Raw genomic sequence first — 17,492 nt, forward strand, 5'->3', positions numbered from 1 at the left:
AGCCCAGTCTGCCTCCACACCATTGAGAATCCAGCAATTCCCTGCAACAGCTTCAGGCTCATTTTCTAGTGTTCATCACCAGCCAGTCTAAAACAACAGCTCCTCTACTCATCCATACACAGAGAACATAGTGGCAAAGGAACTGTAGAGGAAGGTACACCTAATATATCGGCAAATTGGTAGAGCCCTGCGTGGATCCAAAATGTGCATCCACATCTGTATGTGTATCAGCAAAAATGAGCCCTGGATATCCACATTGACATCTGCTGGTGTGGCTACCCCTGGATATAAAGCTAATATCTGCAGATTTGCAAGGTTCTTGTTACAAAATTTGTTTTTGCATCTGCAACCGTATTCACCAAACTGAGCCGCAGGTATCCACATCCACAAATGCGGATACCCATGGATATAAAATGGACACCCATGGATTTGCAGGGCTCATGGTTAGCCTGCTTGTGCTTTAGTCTCTCCATCTGGAAAAAGGAAGTGTTGGGATGAATTGGCTAACATTTGTGATGAGCAGAATGACCATCACATTAAACGTGCCGTGGAAGTGCCTTGCCTGCTTGGGAGCTCCTCAGGGCAGGATGTTGTCCCCTTTTTGCCGGTTAAGCACCAGGCATTTTTCAATGAACAATCTCAGATTAACTGTTGTAAATTCAGAAATCCACCAGTCCATTCCTAAATCAAACAAAGGGCTGGATCCTTAACTGGGGGAGCTCCATTGACCTTAGCAGGGTTCCACCACTTCATGCAAGCTGAGGAGCTGGTTGCTGTTAAGTCCAGGTGATTGTCAGTGCAAGGACTCAGAGACCTGCCAGAACCTGACATTTTAATCCGTGTTGTGTTGTCCTTGCCATTTGGGCATGTGCTTCTGTCCTGTGTGGCTGTTGCAATCAAAACATAAATACAACTGTGTGTGGTGATTGGCGTGAAAAATCTTGATTTCCGCAGACTGAACTCTTCCTTTCTTTCTTCTCTCTCCCTTTTTTTTCTCCTATAGCTGCTTATCCTGCTGCTTATGGCCAGATTAGCCAAGCGTTTCCACAGCCACCTCCCATGATCCCCCAGCAACAGAGAGAAGGTAAGGCAACAGCAGCTTTCCCGCTTATATATTTCTATCTACGGACAGAATAATTTCTGTTATGTACACCAAGGTGTGTTCAGATGTGCACCAGTAATGCAAAAACATGCTGCCCAGCGTGCGTGGCTGTGGGCGCTCTGTGCTGGGTGGCACCTGAATCTCTCCCAGGTGGCTGCCCAAGTGCTCAGCTTACAGGGAACCCAGGCCAACAGACTGTTGTCCCTCCCATACCTACCGCATCATCCCTCTTGCATTGTATTTGTCTCACCCCAGTTACAAGGAGTCCAGGAAACACTTCATTACTTTGGCTCCTCCCCACTATCCACTCTCCATCTGTTGTGTAACATCATCAGGTGTTACTGGTCACCTGTGGAAACTTTCAAGCTTGTGAAATACATACTTAGGTCCTCTCTGGGCTGCAGCCACTAGAAGGCAGCATGACTGAGAAGGTTTGATTTGCATTCAGTAGCACCTGGCAATGGCATGTACTGGAGCTGGTTGAAAAAAGCATTCCTCAGAAAATCCCATCTCATCCAAACATTTCCCAGGCATATGCCAATTCTAACCATTTTTTTCCAAGGGTTAAAAAATTGAATCCTTTCATTTCAGTCATGTCAAAACCTTTCATTTCAGCAGTGTGGTTTTGATTCATTCTGTGTCAACTTGCGTACGGCAGTAAAATGTTAATTTTAATATTTCATTTTATATGTTGCATTTAACATTACGTAGCACATATCCCCATTGAGTTCTTTAACGTAATATGAAATCTAAACAAAATGAATCAAAATGACAGTGGCAAAATGAAAATGTACGGTTTTTGGAATTTTCATTTCCTGAGAAAATTTTAAAAGGATGCTTTTTGGAAGAGGGCTGCGGTCAGGCAGGCTGAAGTATATGCAATTTCCACTGCTGCATGCCCTACAAGCAGAATTTAGATGGTATACCAAATACCAAAGAACATATTGGCACATTATATGGAATTGACTCATCTGCCAGCTATGTCCTATTGCTTTCCCTTTGCCTGGATCCTGGATATTTCTGTTTAAAGTGCATTGATTATCATAATTGGGACTGTGTATAAATGCCAGCATCTCCTGCTCCCTGATGGGCTGATTCGCCTCTTGCTTTTATTAAGGTAGATTAAGGCTTTGTCTACACTAGGCCAAGCAAGTCAACTGCAGACACGCAATTCTAGCTACAGCAGTTGCATAGCTAAAATCAACATGTCTGCGCTTGGCTTGCTTGGCTGTCCCTCCTGAAGAAGGTCAATGGGAGAGTTTCTCCCGTCGACCTCCCTTAGTCCTCACATCTAACCAGGAGTATAGGAGTCGACTGTAACCCCTGAGAGGCACATTTTGTGCATCTCTACCAGACACAGGAATTCAAACCCTGGAAGATTGACCCTAAGCAGGTCGATCTTTTGGGCTAGTGTGGACATAGCCTAAGAATAAGTTCTTTGAGGTTCTTGGAGTTATTCCAGCTTGTGATTAGAAGCATGCCCTTTGTGCCTTGGAGGCATACGAGCTCATTTAGATTTTAGTACAGCACAGCCAAGGCAGCTATGGGCAAATGAACTTGATTCTGCCCTACCTCATAGATTACCATTAGCACTGCCGAGAAAAAGCTAGTCATTGAACCAGCTTGCAACCCCACTGAATTCAGTGAGAAAGACAGGGATGTATCATCTCAGCTGGTGTTCACATAACCATAAAAATATAGAGCTGGAAGGGTCTTTGAGAGGCCATCTAGCCCAGCCCCCTGTGTTGAAACCATCCCTGACAGGACTTCTTAAAATCATCAATGACAAGAAATCTGCCACCTTCCTTGGTAGCCTATTCCAGACTGACCTATGCTTACAGTTAGAAAGTTTTCTTAATGTTTGACCAAACTCTCACTTGCTGCAGATTAAGCCCTCTACTTCTTCTCCTACTTTCAGTGGACACAGAGAACAATGAATCACCTTCCTGTTTATCAGAGCCCTGCACAGACTTGTAGACTTTTAGCAGGTTCCCCCCATCCTTCATCTGCTTTTCTCAAGGCAAAACGTGCCTGCTTTTTTAAATCTTCCCTCACAGGTCAGGTTTTCTAAAGTTTTTGCCATTTTTATTGCTCTTCTCTGGACTCTCTCCAATTTATGCACACCTTTCCTAAGGTGTGGTGCCCAGAGTTGGGCACAACATTCCACCTGAGACTTCACAAGTCTGAGTGGAGCCAGACAGTTATCTCTCATAACTTACATGCAACTTTCCTGTTAATACACCCAGAATGATATTACTCCTCTTTGCAACAGCAGCCAATTGTTGGCTTCTATGCAATTTGTGATCTACTGTAAGCCCCGGGTCCTTGTCAGCATTATTACTGCCCAGCCAGTTATTTCCCATTTTACATTTCTGCATGTTTTTTCCTTCCTAAGTGTAGTGCTTTACACTTATGTTTACTGAATTTCATCATATTGATTTCAGACATCCAATTTGTCAAGGAAATTTTGAATTCTGATCCCATCCTACAAAGGAGTAGCAAACCAGCCCAGCGTGGAGTCTTCCACAAATGTTACAAGCCTATCCTTCAAGCCATTATCCCGGTCATTCATGAAAAGCTTGGTTAGTACAGGACCCAAGATGGACCTCTGGGAGGATTCTATGAGATATAACCTCCAAATATGACAGGGAGTCACTGACTGATACTATTTGTCCCTAAACTCTCAGTGCAACTATGTGGATCTCCAGGAACAAACTGAGTGATTGGGCAACAAAATGGCGAATGAAATTTAATGTGGATAAGTGTAAAGTAATGCACATTGGAAAAACTAACCCCAAGTGTACATATAATATGATGGGGCTAATTTAGCTACAACTAATCAGGAAAGTGATTTTGGGGTTATTGTGCATAGTTCTCTGAAAACATCCACACATTGTGCAGTGGCAGTCAAAAACGCAAATAGGATGTTAAGAGTTATTTAAACACAGGGATAGAAAATTAGACAAAGAATATTTTATAAAACTATGGTATGCCCACATCTTGAATAATGAGTACAGATGTGGTCTCCTCACCTCAAAAAAGATATTTTGGCATTAGATAAGGTTCAGAAATGGGCAACTAAAATGATTAGGGGTTTGGAACAGGTCCCCGATGAGGAGAGGTTAAAGAGACAGCGACTTTTCAGTTTAGAAAAGAGGAGACTGAGGGGTGATATGAAAAAAGTATATAAAGTCATGAGGGGTGTAGAGAGGGTGAATAAAGAAAAGTTATTTACTTGTTGCCACTATATAAAAACTAGAGGACACCAAATGAAATTAACGGGTAGCAGGTTTAAGACTAATAAAAGAAAGTTCTTTTTCACATAGCGTACAGTCAACCTGTGGAACTCCTTGCTAGAGGAGGCTCTGAAGGCAAAGAATCCCAGCAGGGTTTTTTTTTTTTTTTATTTCTTTTTTTTTTTTGACCGTTTTGCAGCGCTGGCAACCAAAATAGATTCTTCTGAGTTGAGAATTGAGCAAATTGTATCTGATTCACTGAGATGGAACCAATGAATGCAGGGGGCTGGACTAGCAGACTTCTTGAGGTCCCCTCCAGTCCTATGATTCGATGGTTCTATTTGATACTCCACAGTGTCACAGTCACCATTCAGAACATGGCTGCACTTTAACCAAGGGCTTTACTTCCTTCCATCTTCCTCCTTTGTGCTTCATTCCATAGTGGAGTTAGAAACAAAGCTGATTTAAGGCTTAACTTATAAAGGTTTCCTCATCCTGAGTCCAACTTTCAAACCTAGGAAAGGCTCCGCATGCCATTACCTCTTTCAGCCAACTGTTTCTGAGCCTTAATGTGTTTTGCTAGGTCAGATTACACTAGGGTAGAATTCCTGCTCATGCTCAATATATCCAAGACTCCAGGATATGCATCTGCCCATATGTCTGTCATGGGAGGTCTTTCTACCTCTAGCAGGTACACAGAGGTCTGTCTTCATCTCATACTTTGGAAACATTTGCATATTCCTGAGCAAATAGAGATCATTAATTAATTTTATTTTTCAATTTGGTGTGGTTCAACTTAGACCAAAAATCATTTAAAAAGTTTTTCATCCATTCATAAAACCAAACCTAAACTTATTTCCAGTTGACTGAAATATGTCAAGTTGAATTTAAATGCATTTTTGGTTTCTTAGGTTTTTCATTTGATTTCAAGTTGACATTTTGGGTAACTCCAAATTGTATTTATTTTTTTCAAGGTTTTCATTTTGATTCAGCCATTTTGATGTTTTTCACGCTCATTTGTGGGCATGCCAGGGACTTTTCTAAATTGTCCGTATATGAAATCAAAATGCAACTTTGAAACAAAAAGTGAAACAAAATGTTTTAAACAAAAAAAGTCAAACCATGTAGTTTAGCGTATTTCAAAAAAAAATTTCAGCTAAAGCTGTTTCTCACATATGACCCAGTTTCAAGTCTTGAATAATGCATTTTTCAACAAATACTCAGTTGGCATGTTTTGTTGCCCATTTCTACAATAAATTCTCATTGAACTGAACTGAATTGAATCTGTTTGCTGGAGAATGAACAACAGTCACTAGAGGAGGAAAGGAGTGACCCTGAAGAAGGTGCAGATGTAAGGTAAATCTTTGTGTGAGTTAGGGCGGCTACTCAGGTTCAAAGTAATTTAGCTAAGCAGACAACTGGGTGCCTAATTAGTTAATTACCCTGATGCACTGCCATCCCCACCTTATGGGATAATCTCTGCACCAATCTTGCAACCTCTGGGAAATGCATGAAATGCAAAGGATCAGCTGTTCCTTCCTGACAGTCCTTTTAGCAAATTAGTGGGGAAAATTGTGCTTAGCAAATATTCATTAGGGCTTCATTTTCCATTAATCCAAAAGGAAATGTGGAGAGCCCGTGACTTCAATCATGCTGAGGACCAGGAATTTTAATGAGCTTTAAATGGGCATCTGTCAGAATCCTGACTTCACCGTACTTATCCTGCCAGCCAGGGGAATGAGTAATGGCCAATAAAAGGTGGGAGCGCCAAGGCGAACTCCCCTCCCTAACAGAAAAGGCAAAGTTGTAATTTGCTGTGTTATGACACTATAATTATAACCTGATGAAGAACGTGAGAGCATTAAAATCCTTCTCTCTCCCCACGTCGCACCGTGCTCCAGCAGTAAATGATATAAACCCTGATTTGCTGGGGCAGATAGCTGCATAGTGGAGGTTAGGAGAGGGGAGGACACAAAGGTCTTCCCCTTTCCCCCTTGTGATTTTCTCACTATCAGGATTGGGAGCACAGCTGTGTGCTGGGCAAGCCTCCCCCAAAAGAATGAACACTCCCATACACCAGCTAGCAAGGGTTCACTACCATTGGGTTAAGGTCATAACTGGGTTCAAAAAAGAAATAGAGAAGTTCATGAAGAATTTGTCCATCAACTGCTGTTAGCTAAGATTGTCAGGGATGCAACTCCATGCACGCCATGTCCTTAAACCTATGACTGCCAAAAGCAGGGACTGGACAACATGAATGGCTCATTCAATGATTTTGTTGTTATGTTCATTTCCTCTGAAGCACCTGGCATTGACCGTTGTTGGAAGACAGGATGCAAGACTAGATGGACCTGTGGTCTGACCCAGTATGGCCATTCTTGTGTTCTTAAGAGCAGAGCAGGGCGGAGACCAGGAATTCCATTTCACAGAGGCATTTGAGATTGTGACATTTATTCCCGTTCTGAAGCAGAACGAAACATGAACATCTCAAAATTAACCATGGAAGATAATTCCAAAAAACCGTTCATTTGAGATTGACTAAAACATTCCATTTTGAGAAAAGTAAAATGTCTTGATGGATCCAAAATGAAATTTTCTCTTATGTTTCCATTTTGGGTTTTTTACTCTACGCAATAAAACACAGTCCATTACATAAGTGGAAAAGTCACGCTGAGCAAAAAAATCAAACATTTCTTTTCCAAAAGTGTCAACAGGATCTTTCAATACTGTTGGAGCCTCCCCCCAGCATTTTTTTTCTGAAACAAAATTTCATGGTTTGATATTATTTTGCAAAGCATTTCATTTGGACAAGACTGCATTTTCCAACAGAAAACTGCTCTGTGAACATTTTCTCAACCAGCTCCAGATTAGTGTCCAAGGCGTGTTTTAAAAAGCTGCATGAACTTTTGATTTAGGACAGGGGACCCCAGATTGAGAGGCATACCAGAGCATCTGGGGTGGGTGGGGAACATCAGGGCCTGTGCCAGCCACCATCAACTGTGAGGAGAGAATGCCACCCAGTCCTGCTTTACTCCTGACTCTGCCACACCCCCAATGCACACACATCTGCGGGCACAACCCTTACTCAGAGTCCTGCCCACCAGTCTTCACTCCTGGGCTCAGCTCTGTTCCCTGCCACAGACCCAGACCCACTGCCAGGTTGGCCCACTTTAACGTATCCATGTCCCCCTCCCTGGAGCCACCATCCCAGCCAGGGCAAGGGCAGTGAACACAGACAGGGATAAAGGATGGCACAGCCCTTAAAAGTTGGGGTACCACTCCTCTAGCATCTACTGCAGACCCAGGAAAAGAATGACAAATCCCAACCTGGACACAACATGTACAGTAGGAATTCTTCCATTGGGGGTTGTCCATCTTTCTCCTCAGTTGCAGCACTCTTCAGATGGGCATCGAGGTTTCAGCTCTGGCCAGGTTCTGTCTGAGTTTGGGCAGAAAGGTCAGTGGCTGAGTATAGAAGTCCACATGTCATTGTGTCTGTTCCCACTCATCATCACCAATCATCTCAGTAGCTTTCTGAAAAAGATGATGGAGCCTCTGCCTGTGAACCCCCCAGAGAGAGGGGAAGCATTCAGAGTGGTCCATAGAGATGGATGAGGTATGGGGAGGGGAGGTGGAACTAGCATTAAGGAGAATAAACAAAGCAAAGAAAAATTATGAACTGAATGCCTCTTTCTTTCCAGCTCCAGCCATACCGCTCTGTCTAGCTGCCTAGCTATCAGTTCTACACTAGTGCCATCCCTGTAGTGTTTGTTCACCAGGCAGGCCGCTTACATTGGCATAACAAGGTCACTATGGGGTCTTCTGCTCTCCTCCCTTCTCAGATCACCAGAATCCCAGTGTGGGGTGGGGATATTTTCCAACGCATGTGAGCAGCTGGGAAGGTTATTGTAAACACCACTTTGGTTATTTGTTGGGTCAGAATATGATTTAGCCAAAATGCCTGTAACAGGCAATTCCCACAGCCAGGTCTCCTCCACTATTGAATGGCAAGGAAATCCAATGGCAAGATCTTAGCAGCCTCCCAAAGGAAGCAGTAGAAACTCCCATTCCTAGATGTCTTAAAAACACAGATGGGACAGAACTATGGCTGGAGAATATATTGTCCCACTGAGAGAACACAGTGTGGTCTTCAGACTGATGATTCCTTCCTTCCCCAGTTACTCTTATTCAAGTCTCCTCCCTTCTTCTCTCTCCCATCTCATCTGCAGGACCAGAGGGCTGTAACCTGTTTATCTACCATCTGCCCCAGGAGTTTGGGGATGCTGAGCTGATGCAGATGTTCCTGCCTTTCGGTAATGTCATCTCCTCGAAAGTGTTTGTGGATCGGGCGACAAACCAAAGTAAATGCTTTGGTGGGTAAAGATAACAAAACAATTAGATTCATCCAGGAAAGGGCTTTCTCTGAACACTTTGCCTTTCGAACTGCTTTCTCTTTGCTTACGTTTTTTGATTTCTCAATTTACTTCTGTTGATACTTTTTTCTCCCTCCCTTTCCCCCTGAATCGTCTCATGCTCAGAACTGTGTGCACTGCCTAGAGGCAAAGGTTTGGAAGATCAATAGCAGATGGATGCTTCAACTGCTGGCTACAGGGGAGAAAAATCCCACTGGCTGGGTGGGCATAGGGAAAGTAAAGCATTTGGAGAGAAGCTGGTGGGATCAGGGGATGTGTATTTGGTGGTGGGGTTGATGGCAGCAAAAAGTACAATGTCAGGATGGGAAGAAAATTAAGGCCTGTCGGGAAAGAATGGCTCTTTGGGCCAGAGTCCCAGCTGATTTAGACTTCAGGGGAGCCATGCTGATATCTCTCAGCTCAAGATTTGGTTTTTGGAGTGTAAGCCACTGAGAGAGATTGGCTTCAGGGCCCTATCAACAGCCAGACATATGATATCTCAGTCAGACCTCACTGCAGGATCTCCCTTCCCTATCTCAAATTCTCATGGTGCTGATGTAAATGTCACAATCCAGTGTTGTTATGGATGCAAGGGACTCTGTCCACTTTCATCCATGTATCTCTGCTCATCAGTTCCCCTCCCGCACTGCCCATGGGCGTGGGGTGTCTCTCAGGTTGCACCTTCCCTCTGCTGTCCTGGTGCTCACCCCTGGGATCTGCCAGGTGGCTCTCTGCTGTCACTTGCTTTGTGCACACACACACACACACACACACACACACCCTTTGAGAGGTGCAATGGAGCAAACTCCTTTTACTTGCCCTGGATTCTCCTCCTGCCTCTCCTCTGGACTCAGTTTCCGGGAGATCTCTCCACGCGTCAGACATGTATTTGGTTTGGATGCTGCTCTCAATCTCCATGCCTCCCTTGCCCATTCCCTTCCTTGTCTCCTCCATCTTTCCCCCCTTGGACAACCCTTCCAATTGCTCTTGACTGGTTTCTCACTGGATATCAGCATCATGCTGATAGCAACCAGCTGGCTTGGACTGACATAGCCACCAAGAGCCCTTCATCCCAACATTCCCTGGTCTATGCAGTTCTTTCTCTCCATCTGAGACCCCATGAATGGGACTATGGACAGACCATTGAGGACTTCCCAATGGGAGGGAACAGTGGTCTTCTTGTCAGCTATTACCATTTCATGCCCTCCTGCTCTCATAAGCTCTTGGGCACTGAAAGTGAAGGACTGAGATTCAGTCCCATCACCTTCTTGTTTTTCAGCCCTATTGAGGTCCTGCTCAAACAGGAGGACCAGACAATTCCATGTGTCAATGGCAGATAGTGCAGTAATGATAATCCATAGTGTGGGACAGACAAGTTGGAGTTTCTGGCAGAGAAATGGCCATCTCCACATTATTCTGTACAGAAAAACAATGGATCTGGTTCTCCTCTTACTGACAGATGTAAAGCAGCTGGAATGCTGTAGACACCAATGAAGGTGTGAAAGTAGTGTAAGTAAGATGGAAGTCAGACGCAATGGGATGGGAGGATCATACAGGGGCCAGAGTGCTGGGGTCAGGTTTCTCTGTGTTCTCATCTCAACTCCGCTGCTTCCTAGGCTTGGATCTTCTTGCTACACCTATCTCTGGATGCCAGAGGTCTGTACACCATAAGGTTTCCCAATAAGAGATTATGTTTAACTTAAAGTTCTACATGCATAAAGGGCACCTTCATTACAGCCCAACTACATGAAAGACTCAATACTCAGATCCTCCTGTGATGCACCCATAGGACATGATATCTGGTCAGTTTATTGGAAAAGCCAGTGGTGAACAGTCATATCATCTACCCTGAACTTTTTGATAGTATGTGAACACAATGCTTAGAAACAGAGCAACAAAAGAAACCTGCATATGTACATCTGGATGAAAGAGGCAACATGGAGAAACATGCCTGGAGCAAGTTGTCACCTCACTAATATTTGCAAGGTGGGTAGTGATAGAGAGGCATGCACAGCAGCAAATGTGATGGAGAAGGTTAATCAGGCACCAATTGGAAAGAGGTTGTTTTGATTTCTTTTGTAGCTATTAAGGTAGGAAAGATTGTTAATCTTTTGTGGGAGCCAGTGGTCTGCAGCTGGGGAAAGCTGCTGCAGGGAGAGTCCTGGTCAGAAACAGCTGTGAGTTGTCTTGGTCCTTGATGATAAATGCCTAGTACAACACGCATTGTACTTGAACAATGTAAAATTTGCTTCCATGCTTACAGTGTTGCCAAACGGTGATTTATCTATCAATCTCAGAATATTAGGCCCTTTTCTTAAAATTTTAGCTCCTGAAGGCATGTGATTAGGAATGTCTCCACTTCCTCTTTTTAAAGTATGTTTAGTCCTCATGGTTAGAGAGAACAGCTTGAAAACAGAACAGCAGAAGGACTAATAAAAAAGAATTCACAGGTTATTTTAGAGAGCAAGAAGTCTTGTGGCACCTTATAGACTAACAGAAAAGGTGCCACATGACTTCTTGTTCTCAAAGCTTCAGACTAACACAGCTACCTCTCTGATACAGCTTATTTTAGAAGGTTAATGCTTTTAAGCCAGTTTCTCTATTTTTGAATGCTTGAGGTTGGCTGTGCTGCTCTTTGCTGATTTACAGTTTGATTACTCAGATATGGGAGTAGTGAATATTTAGATATAATAATTAGAAATGGATGAAAATGACAATTATTTACCACAAAATTTTTTGTTGCTTTTTATACTTTCTGAGATTTTTTTTTACATTATCATAAAATAAAACCAAAACCTTTTTGAGTTTCCAAAACTGTTGGAAGGAAGGAAGGAAGGCTGGCTGGCTGGCTGGCTTTTGAAAATCTTTTTTAGATTAAATAACCTTTTGGTTTTTGAATAACATCTTGAATTATTCATGACAAAATCTGATTTTTAACATAAACTGAAAAATTAAATGTTCAGCTTAATTTACATTTTGGTATGTTGATTTATGCTCATAACACAGCCATGCCTACTCCATGTCCACTTTTTTACTGTGTGTTGTTACAAGCTATGGAGTGGTTATGCAAAGGACTTAACTTTATAGTTCAGGATGATATGCTCAGCTCTCAATGTTCCTCCCATTGTATCCATTTACATTACAATGCAGCAGCCTTGTGCTCTTTCCTGTGTATCGTGCAAAAATGTACCTGCTCAAATTGGAGTTGTATTTTCCCTTCAGGACTCTAGAATTCTACAGGGAATCATTCATCCACGCCCCTCCAAACTTCTTATAGTGCAAGAAATCTTTCCCTGCGTATGAGGAGGGTCTCCTATGTCCACTTATAATAAAAATATGATCCTGCTTGGATCGGATCAAATTAGCAATAATAAATACTCAGTGCTCATTTGACAAAAGCATTATTCCTTAATCTGGTCTAAAAACTGAAATTGAGACCAGTGCTGCATGAAAAATGTCCTGCTTTTAACTGAGTTATGGAGCGGTTAAACTTTTTCACAAAACATCAATATTGTGATGATTTTCCTTATTTGTAAATACTCTCTTTCATTTCTCAGTTCGCTGTAGTTGTCATTGCTGTAAGACTATGCAGTGCTTTGCACAGAGTTTGACAGAGAAGAGGCAACTCTGTCCTCATCTGTACCATTTTTATACGTACGTAGCACTAGGAAGTTGCACAGGACATAAATGAAATGACCAAGGAGCCAACCTCCTGCTCCCTGAGTAGTTTGGCACTTCACAGGGCATTACTCAGCAGAAGGGAGTGGATTCCACCCCTGAAAGGCCTCTGAGGGTTATTATTGGAGGCAAGGGATAGCTCCGTAGTTTGAGCATTAGCCTGCTAAAAACCCAGGGTTGTGAGCACAATCCTTGAGGGAGCTGTTTAGTGATCTGGGGCCAATAAATTTAAAAAAAAACTGTCAGGGATGGTGATAGGTCCTGCTATGAGTTCTGGGCATTAGACACAATGACCTTTCAAGGTCTCTTCCAGTTCTACAGGATAGCTATATCTCTGCATCCTGGTGATGGCTGAAATGCTGCATGTAACATTTGGGCAATAGGAAGCTGCTTTTTTATTTATTTCTTTATTTCCAGGGCAATTGGTAAAAATGAATTGAGAGGCTGCTCCAAATGCCAGATGTGAGCTGTCAGAAGGAACAATGTTGGGATTAGGGAGAGGCGAGAAAGCGAGAAGCCAGGAACATTTGTGAAACATCTAAAATTCATCTTATCAGACTACAGATGATCCAGGATTTGTTGTTTTCTAAAAGCTGTGGTTTTAGAATAGGAATTGATTCCATGCTTGTGTTATAGAAGAGGTCAGACTCACTGGATGATCACAGTGGAGCCTTCTGGCCTTGTAATCTATTAATCAGAAACACTAGAGTACAGTTTACACCTTTTTCATTGATTCACAGAAGCGAGAGATTGACAATCCTTTAGGTAGACTCATCTGTCACCCAACGTTCCAGTGCTCAGTATCCATTTTTCAGCACGTTGGCCTGAATGTACAAAATGAATTAGGAACCTAAGTCCTTGTTGTAGATTCATAGAGTCATAAAATACTAGAACAGGAAGGAACTTCAAGAAGTCATGGCAGGACCAAGCACCACCTAGCCCATCCCTGACAGGTGTTTGTCTAACCTGCCCCTAAAAACCTTCAGTGTTGGAGATTCCACAACCTTCCAGTCATTTCATTCCAGTGCTTTACCTCCCTGACAGTTAGGACCCCGTTAGTTAACCACCCTGACACCTTTTCCTAATACCCAACATAAACCTAAATCTCCCTTGCTGCACTTTAGGCTCATTGCTTTTTATCCTATGCTAAGAGGTTAAGGAGAATAATTTATCACCCTACTCCTTATAACAGCCTTTTAGGTACGTAAAAGCTGTTACCACGTCCCCTCTCAGACTCCTCTTTCCCAGACTAAACAAACACAGTTCTTTCAGTCATCCCTCATAGGTTTTCTAGACCTTTAATCATATTTGTTGCTCTTCTCTAGACCCTCTCCAATTTGTCCACATCTTTCCTGAAATGTGATGTCCAGAACTGTACGCAGTACTCCAGATGAGGCTGATCAGCACTGTGTAAAGCAGAAGAATTAATTCTTGTGTCTTGCTTAAAACATTCCTGTTTGTACATCCCAGAGAGATGTTGGCTTTTTTTGCAACAGCATTACACTGTTCACTAATATTTAGCTTGTGGTCCACTATGACCCCTAGATCCCCTTCTGCAGTACTCCATCCTAGGGAGTCACTTCCCGTTTTGTATGTGTGACACTGATTATTCCTTCCTAAGCAGAGTACTTTGCATTGGTCCTTTTAGCCATCTAAGGCCACATTTCAGGTCCCTGGCAGTGCACAAAAGGCACTGAAATCCTGTAGATGCCTAAACAGGTGGCCAGTTTTGCTACCTATCTTTTTGCTGTATAAGTTCATTAGACACCTGTGCTTCTGATTCCAGGCATGCACACAGCAGAATCCCTGTACATATCTGTGGTCCTAACTCCCACCTAAGAGTGATTCACAAGCCAGGGAAAAAAGAGCTGTTCAGCTGTTTACCAGATTGGGCCTTTCAGGTGAGGTTACACTAAACATTTGGACTATGTCTACGCTAGAAGCATCTGTCAACAGAAGTTACTGTCGGATGAGATGTGCCTACAAAACTTCTGTCGACAGATCGCGTCTACACATAAAAGCAGATCAATCTTTTGATCTGCTCTGTCAACAAAAGGGCCCTGGAGCATCTACACAGTGCATTTTGTGTGTAAATGCTCTGCGAGTTTTGTCTACCAGACTCTCTAGTGTAGACATAGCCTTGAGGTAAATTAGAGGAGGAGGAGGATGACTTCCCCCTTAAATAAATTTCCCTTATAAAATATGCAGATGATGCCAGATGAGGAGGGGTTGCAAGTTCTTTGGTGGACAGGATTAGAATTCAAAATTATCTACACAAGCTGGAGAAATAGTCTGAAGTCACTAGGTGGAAAATCAGTAAGGACAAATGCAAAGTCTCTTGGCAGTCACTTGATAAGGTGTAGGACATCTTCATGTTGCCCTCCTATTTGTGAGTCTGTTGATGGCTGAACTGACTGATTCTGGAACTTCAGATCTTATCACAGAAAGGGGCAGGTGTTGGTAGCTGTTGGAGGGACACAGGGCACTTTTGACCACTCTTTTCTTCTCCTCCACCTCTGCTTGTCTGCACTGCAGCAGGGCCTCTCAAATTATGCCACCCCCTCCTGGATTACCACTCTCAACTGGGCAAGGCAAGGTTCTCCCAAGTGTTGACACCCATGCTGAACTTTTTCATGTGTGCCTACAGCATGTCCTTATATTGCTTCCTCTAGCCCCAAATGCTTCTCTGTCGTTCATCCAACTTGGAAAATAGAATCTGTTTTGGGAGGTGCTGATCAGGCATCCAAATCACATGACCAGTCCAACAAATGTGTTGGTGAATGATAATAGCTTCAGTGCTGGTCATGTTCAACTCTTCCAGGAGGCTAGGGTTTGTGCACCTATCCTCCTAAGAGATATTTGGATTCTCCTAAGGCAGAATTGATGATATTGTTCAAGTGCCTTCAAATAATGCCTGTATGTTGTCCAGGTTTCACATGTGTACAGTTGTGTTGGAACAACCACTGCACAGTACACAAGGAGCTTTGTCTTGGGATAGATGTCCTAGGTTTCAAAGACCCTTGTCTCAGGTAGGCAAAAGCAGAGCTTGCACAGCTCAGATAATGCTGGATTTCTGCATCAATGTTGACTTTAGCAGAAAAATGACTTCCAAGGTACAGGAAGTGCTCCGCATTTTTCAGCAGTTCTCAGGTGACTTCAATAGAAGGTACATGAGATTGTCCCATTGGTGAGGGTTAGTTGGAGCACGTTGGTCTTTTTGACATTCAGTGTGAGGCCAAGATTCTCATATGCTTTGGTGAAGGTGCTTAAGATTGTCTGAAGGGCTGCAGGAGAAAAAGCAGCAACCAGGTTGTCATCCACATACTGGAGCTCTGTGATAGAGGGCATGGAGGTCTTGCTTTTAGCCTTCAGTCTCCTGAGACTGAAAAGCTTCCTGTTCATTCTATAGTCAATCTTCACGCTATCTGGAAGCTTGCCATCTACTTCTCTTATGCAAAGTACTCGTCTTAGAAAGGAACAATCAACTACACAAATTCCAAAACGGGCCTAGGAAGGAGTATTGCAGAAGTGGATCTGGGGGTCATCATGGATCACAGACTAAATGAGTCAATAAGGTGACATTTGTTTCAAAAAATGCAAACATCATTCAGGGATGGATTAGAAAGAGTGTTGTAATGAAACACAAAAAGTAATCCTTCCATTCTACTTGTTTCTAAAGCCCCCATCTATAGCATTCTGTCCAATTCCAGCACCACATTTTGCAAAATATGTGGACAAACAGAAGTCCAGAGGAGAACAACAAAAATTATTAAAGCTCTAAACTGACAAAAAATGTTGTGGGTTTTTTGGATTTTTTTTTTAAGTCTGGAAAAGAGAAGACTGAGGGGGACATGTTAATGCTCTTCAAGTATGCAAAAGACAGTTATAAAGAGCAGTGTGACAAATTGTTCTCCTTATCCACTGAGCACAGGACAAGAAGTAATGGGCTTAACTCGCAGCAAGGGAGATTTAGGTTAGACATTAGGAAAACTTCCTGACTGTCAGGGTAGTTAAGCACTGGAACAAATTACCTAGGGGAGGTTGTGGAATCTGCAGCATTGGAGGTTTTTAAGAGCAGGTTAGACAAACACCTGTCAGGGATGATCTAGATCATATTTTGTCCTGCATCAGTGCAGGGGACTGGATTATATCACCTGGTGAGGCTACGTCCTGCCCTACATTTCTATAATGGTTAGCCAAGTGGTTAGACTGCTCACTCAGGATGCAAAAGCCCCTGCTTTAAATTCTCTCTCCACCTAGGCCGGAAGAAGGGATTGGAACAGGGATCTGCTGTTTTTCAGCTGAGTGCCTAACCTTGGATATTCTGACATGGGAGGGGCTCTCTCAGTGCCTCCTGTTGAAACTCTTCCATTGTGGATAAATAAAGTCATTGGAGTGGGGCTATGGATGCTAGGTCTGCCGCAACAGTGGGCATTTTAATACAGCTAAGTGTAAATGTACACATCTAGGAACACACTTACGGGGTGGAGGATCTATCCCTGGGAAACAGTGACTCTGAAAAAGGTTTGGGGGTCATGCCATGATGTGTAAGGTCAGGCAGGACCAGACGCTCATCCAGTGTGACCTCCTGATTGTTCCGCAGACCACTGACGCCACCCAGCACCCACACACTGAACCTACCAACCACAGGTGGCCAATCAGTCATGGAACATGGCTGCATCTACACTGATCCATAGTGCCAGCAGCTTGATGTAAATGAGTGGTCTCAAAAATGCAAATTGTTGCTCATTTGCACATTTGCATGGGTCATTTGCATATTCGCATGAGATCATCCTGCCAGCAAAGGCTACTGCTGGCAGAAAACAAGTAGTTTAGCGGTGGTTCTGCTGTGGGGGGAAAGAAAAAACCCTTTGTGAGCAGACCATTATGCCTGGAAAAAATTAGGGATAAAAGTCTGCTGACAAAGGGGTTTTTGCTGGCAGAACCATGTTGATACTGCTTGTTTTTTGCTGGCAGCAGCCTCTGCTGGCAGGTCAATTGCCCGAGTATGAAAATTAGCTACATGAATGTGCAAATAAGTGGCCATTTGCATTTTTGAGACCT

General features: G+C 43.1%; 1 protein-coding gene across 47 annotated transcripts in view; it reads left to right on the plus strand.

Annotated features, from left to right (window-relative positions):
• CELF4 (CUGBP Elav-like family member 4) overlaps positions 1 to 17,492 on the plus strand; it is an 860,865-nt gene that overhangs the window by 817,350 nt on the left and 26,023 nt on the right. For 13 of the 47 annotated variants that reach the window (XM_074994372.1, XM_074994377.1, XM_074994379.1 and 10 more), the window contains 2 exons: positions 1,004 to 1,084; positions 8,568 to 8,651. In XM_074994372.1, the coding sequence (XP_074850473.1) occupies positions 1,004 to 1,084; positions 8,568 to 8,651 (165 nt within the window). Of the gene's footprint in view, positions 1 to 766; positions 770 to 1,003; positions 1,085 to 8,567; positions 8,712 to 17,492 lie in introns of all 47 variants that reach the window. The other 34 variants (XM_074994396.1, XM_074994398.1, XM_074994401.1 and 31 more) reach the window with 6 other exon arrangements.

This window comes from Carettochelys insculpta, chromosome 5, assembly GCF_033958435.1.
Source record: "Carettochelys insculpta isolate YL-2023 chromosome 5, ASM3395843v1, whole genome shotgun sequence".
Classification (NCBI taxonomy): Eukaryota; Metazoa; Chordata; order Testudines; family Carettochelyidae; genus Carettochelys; species Carettochelys insculpta.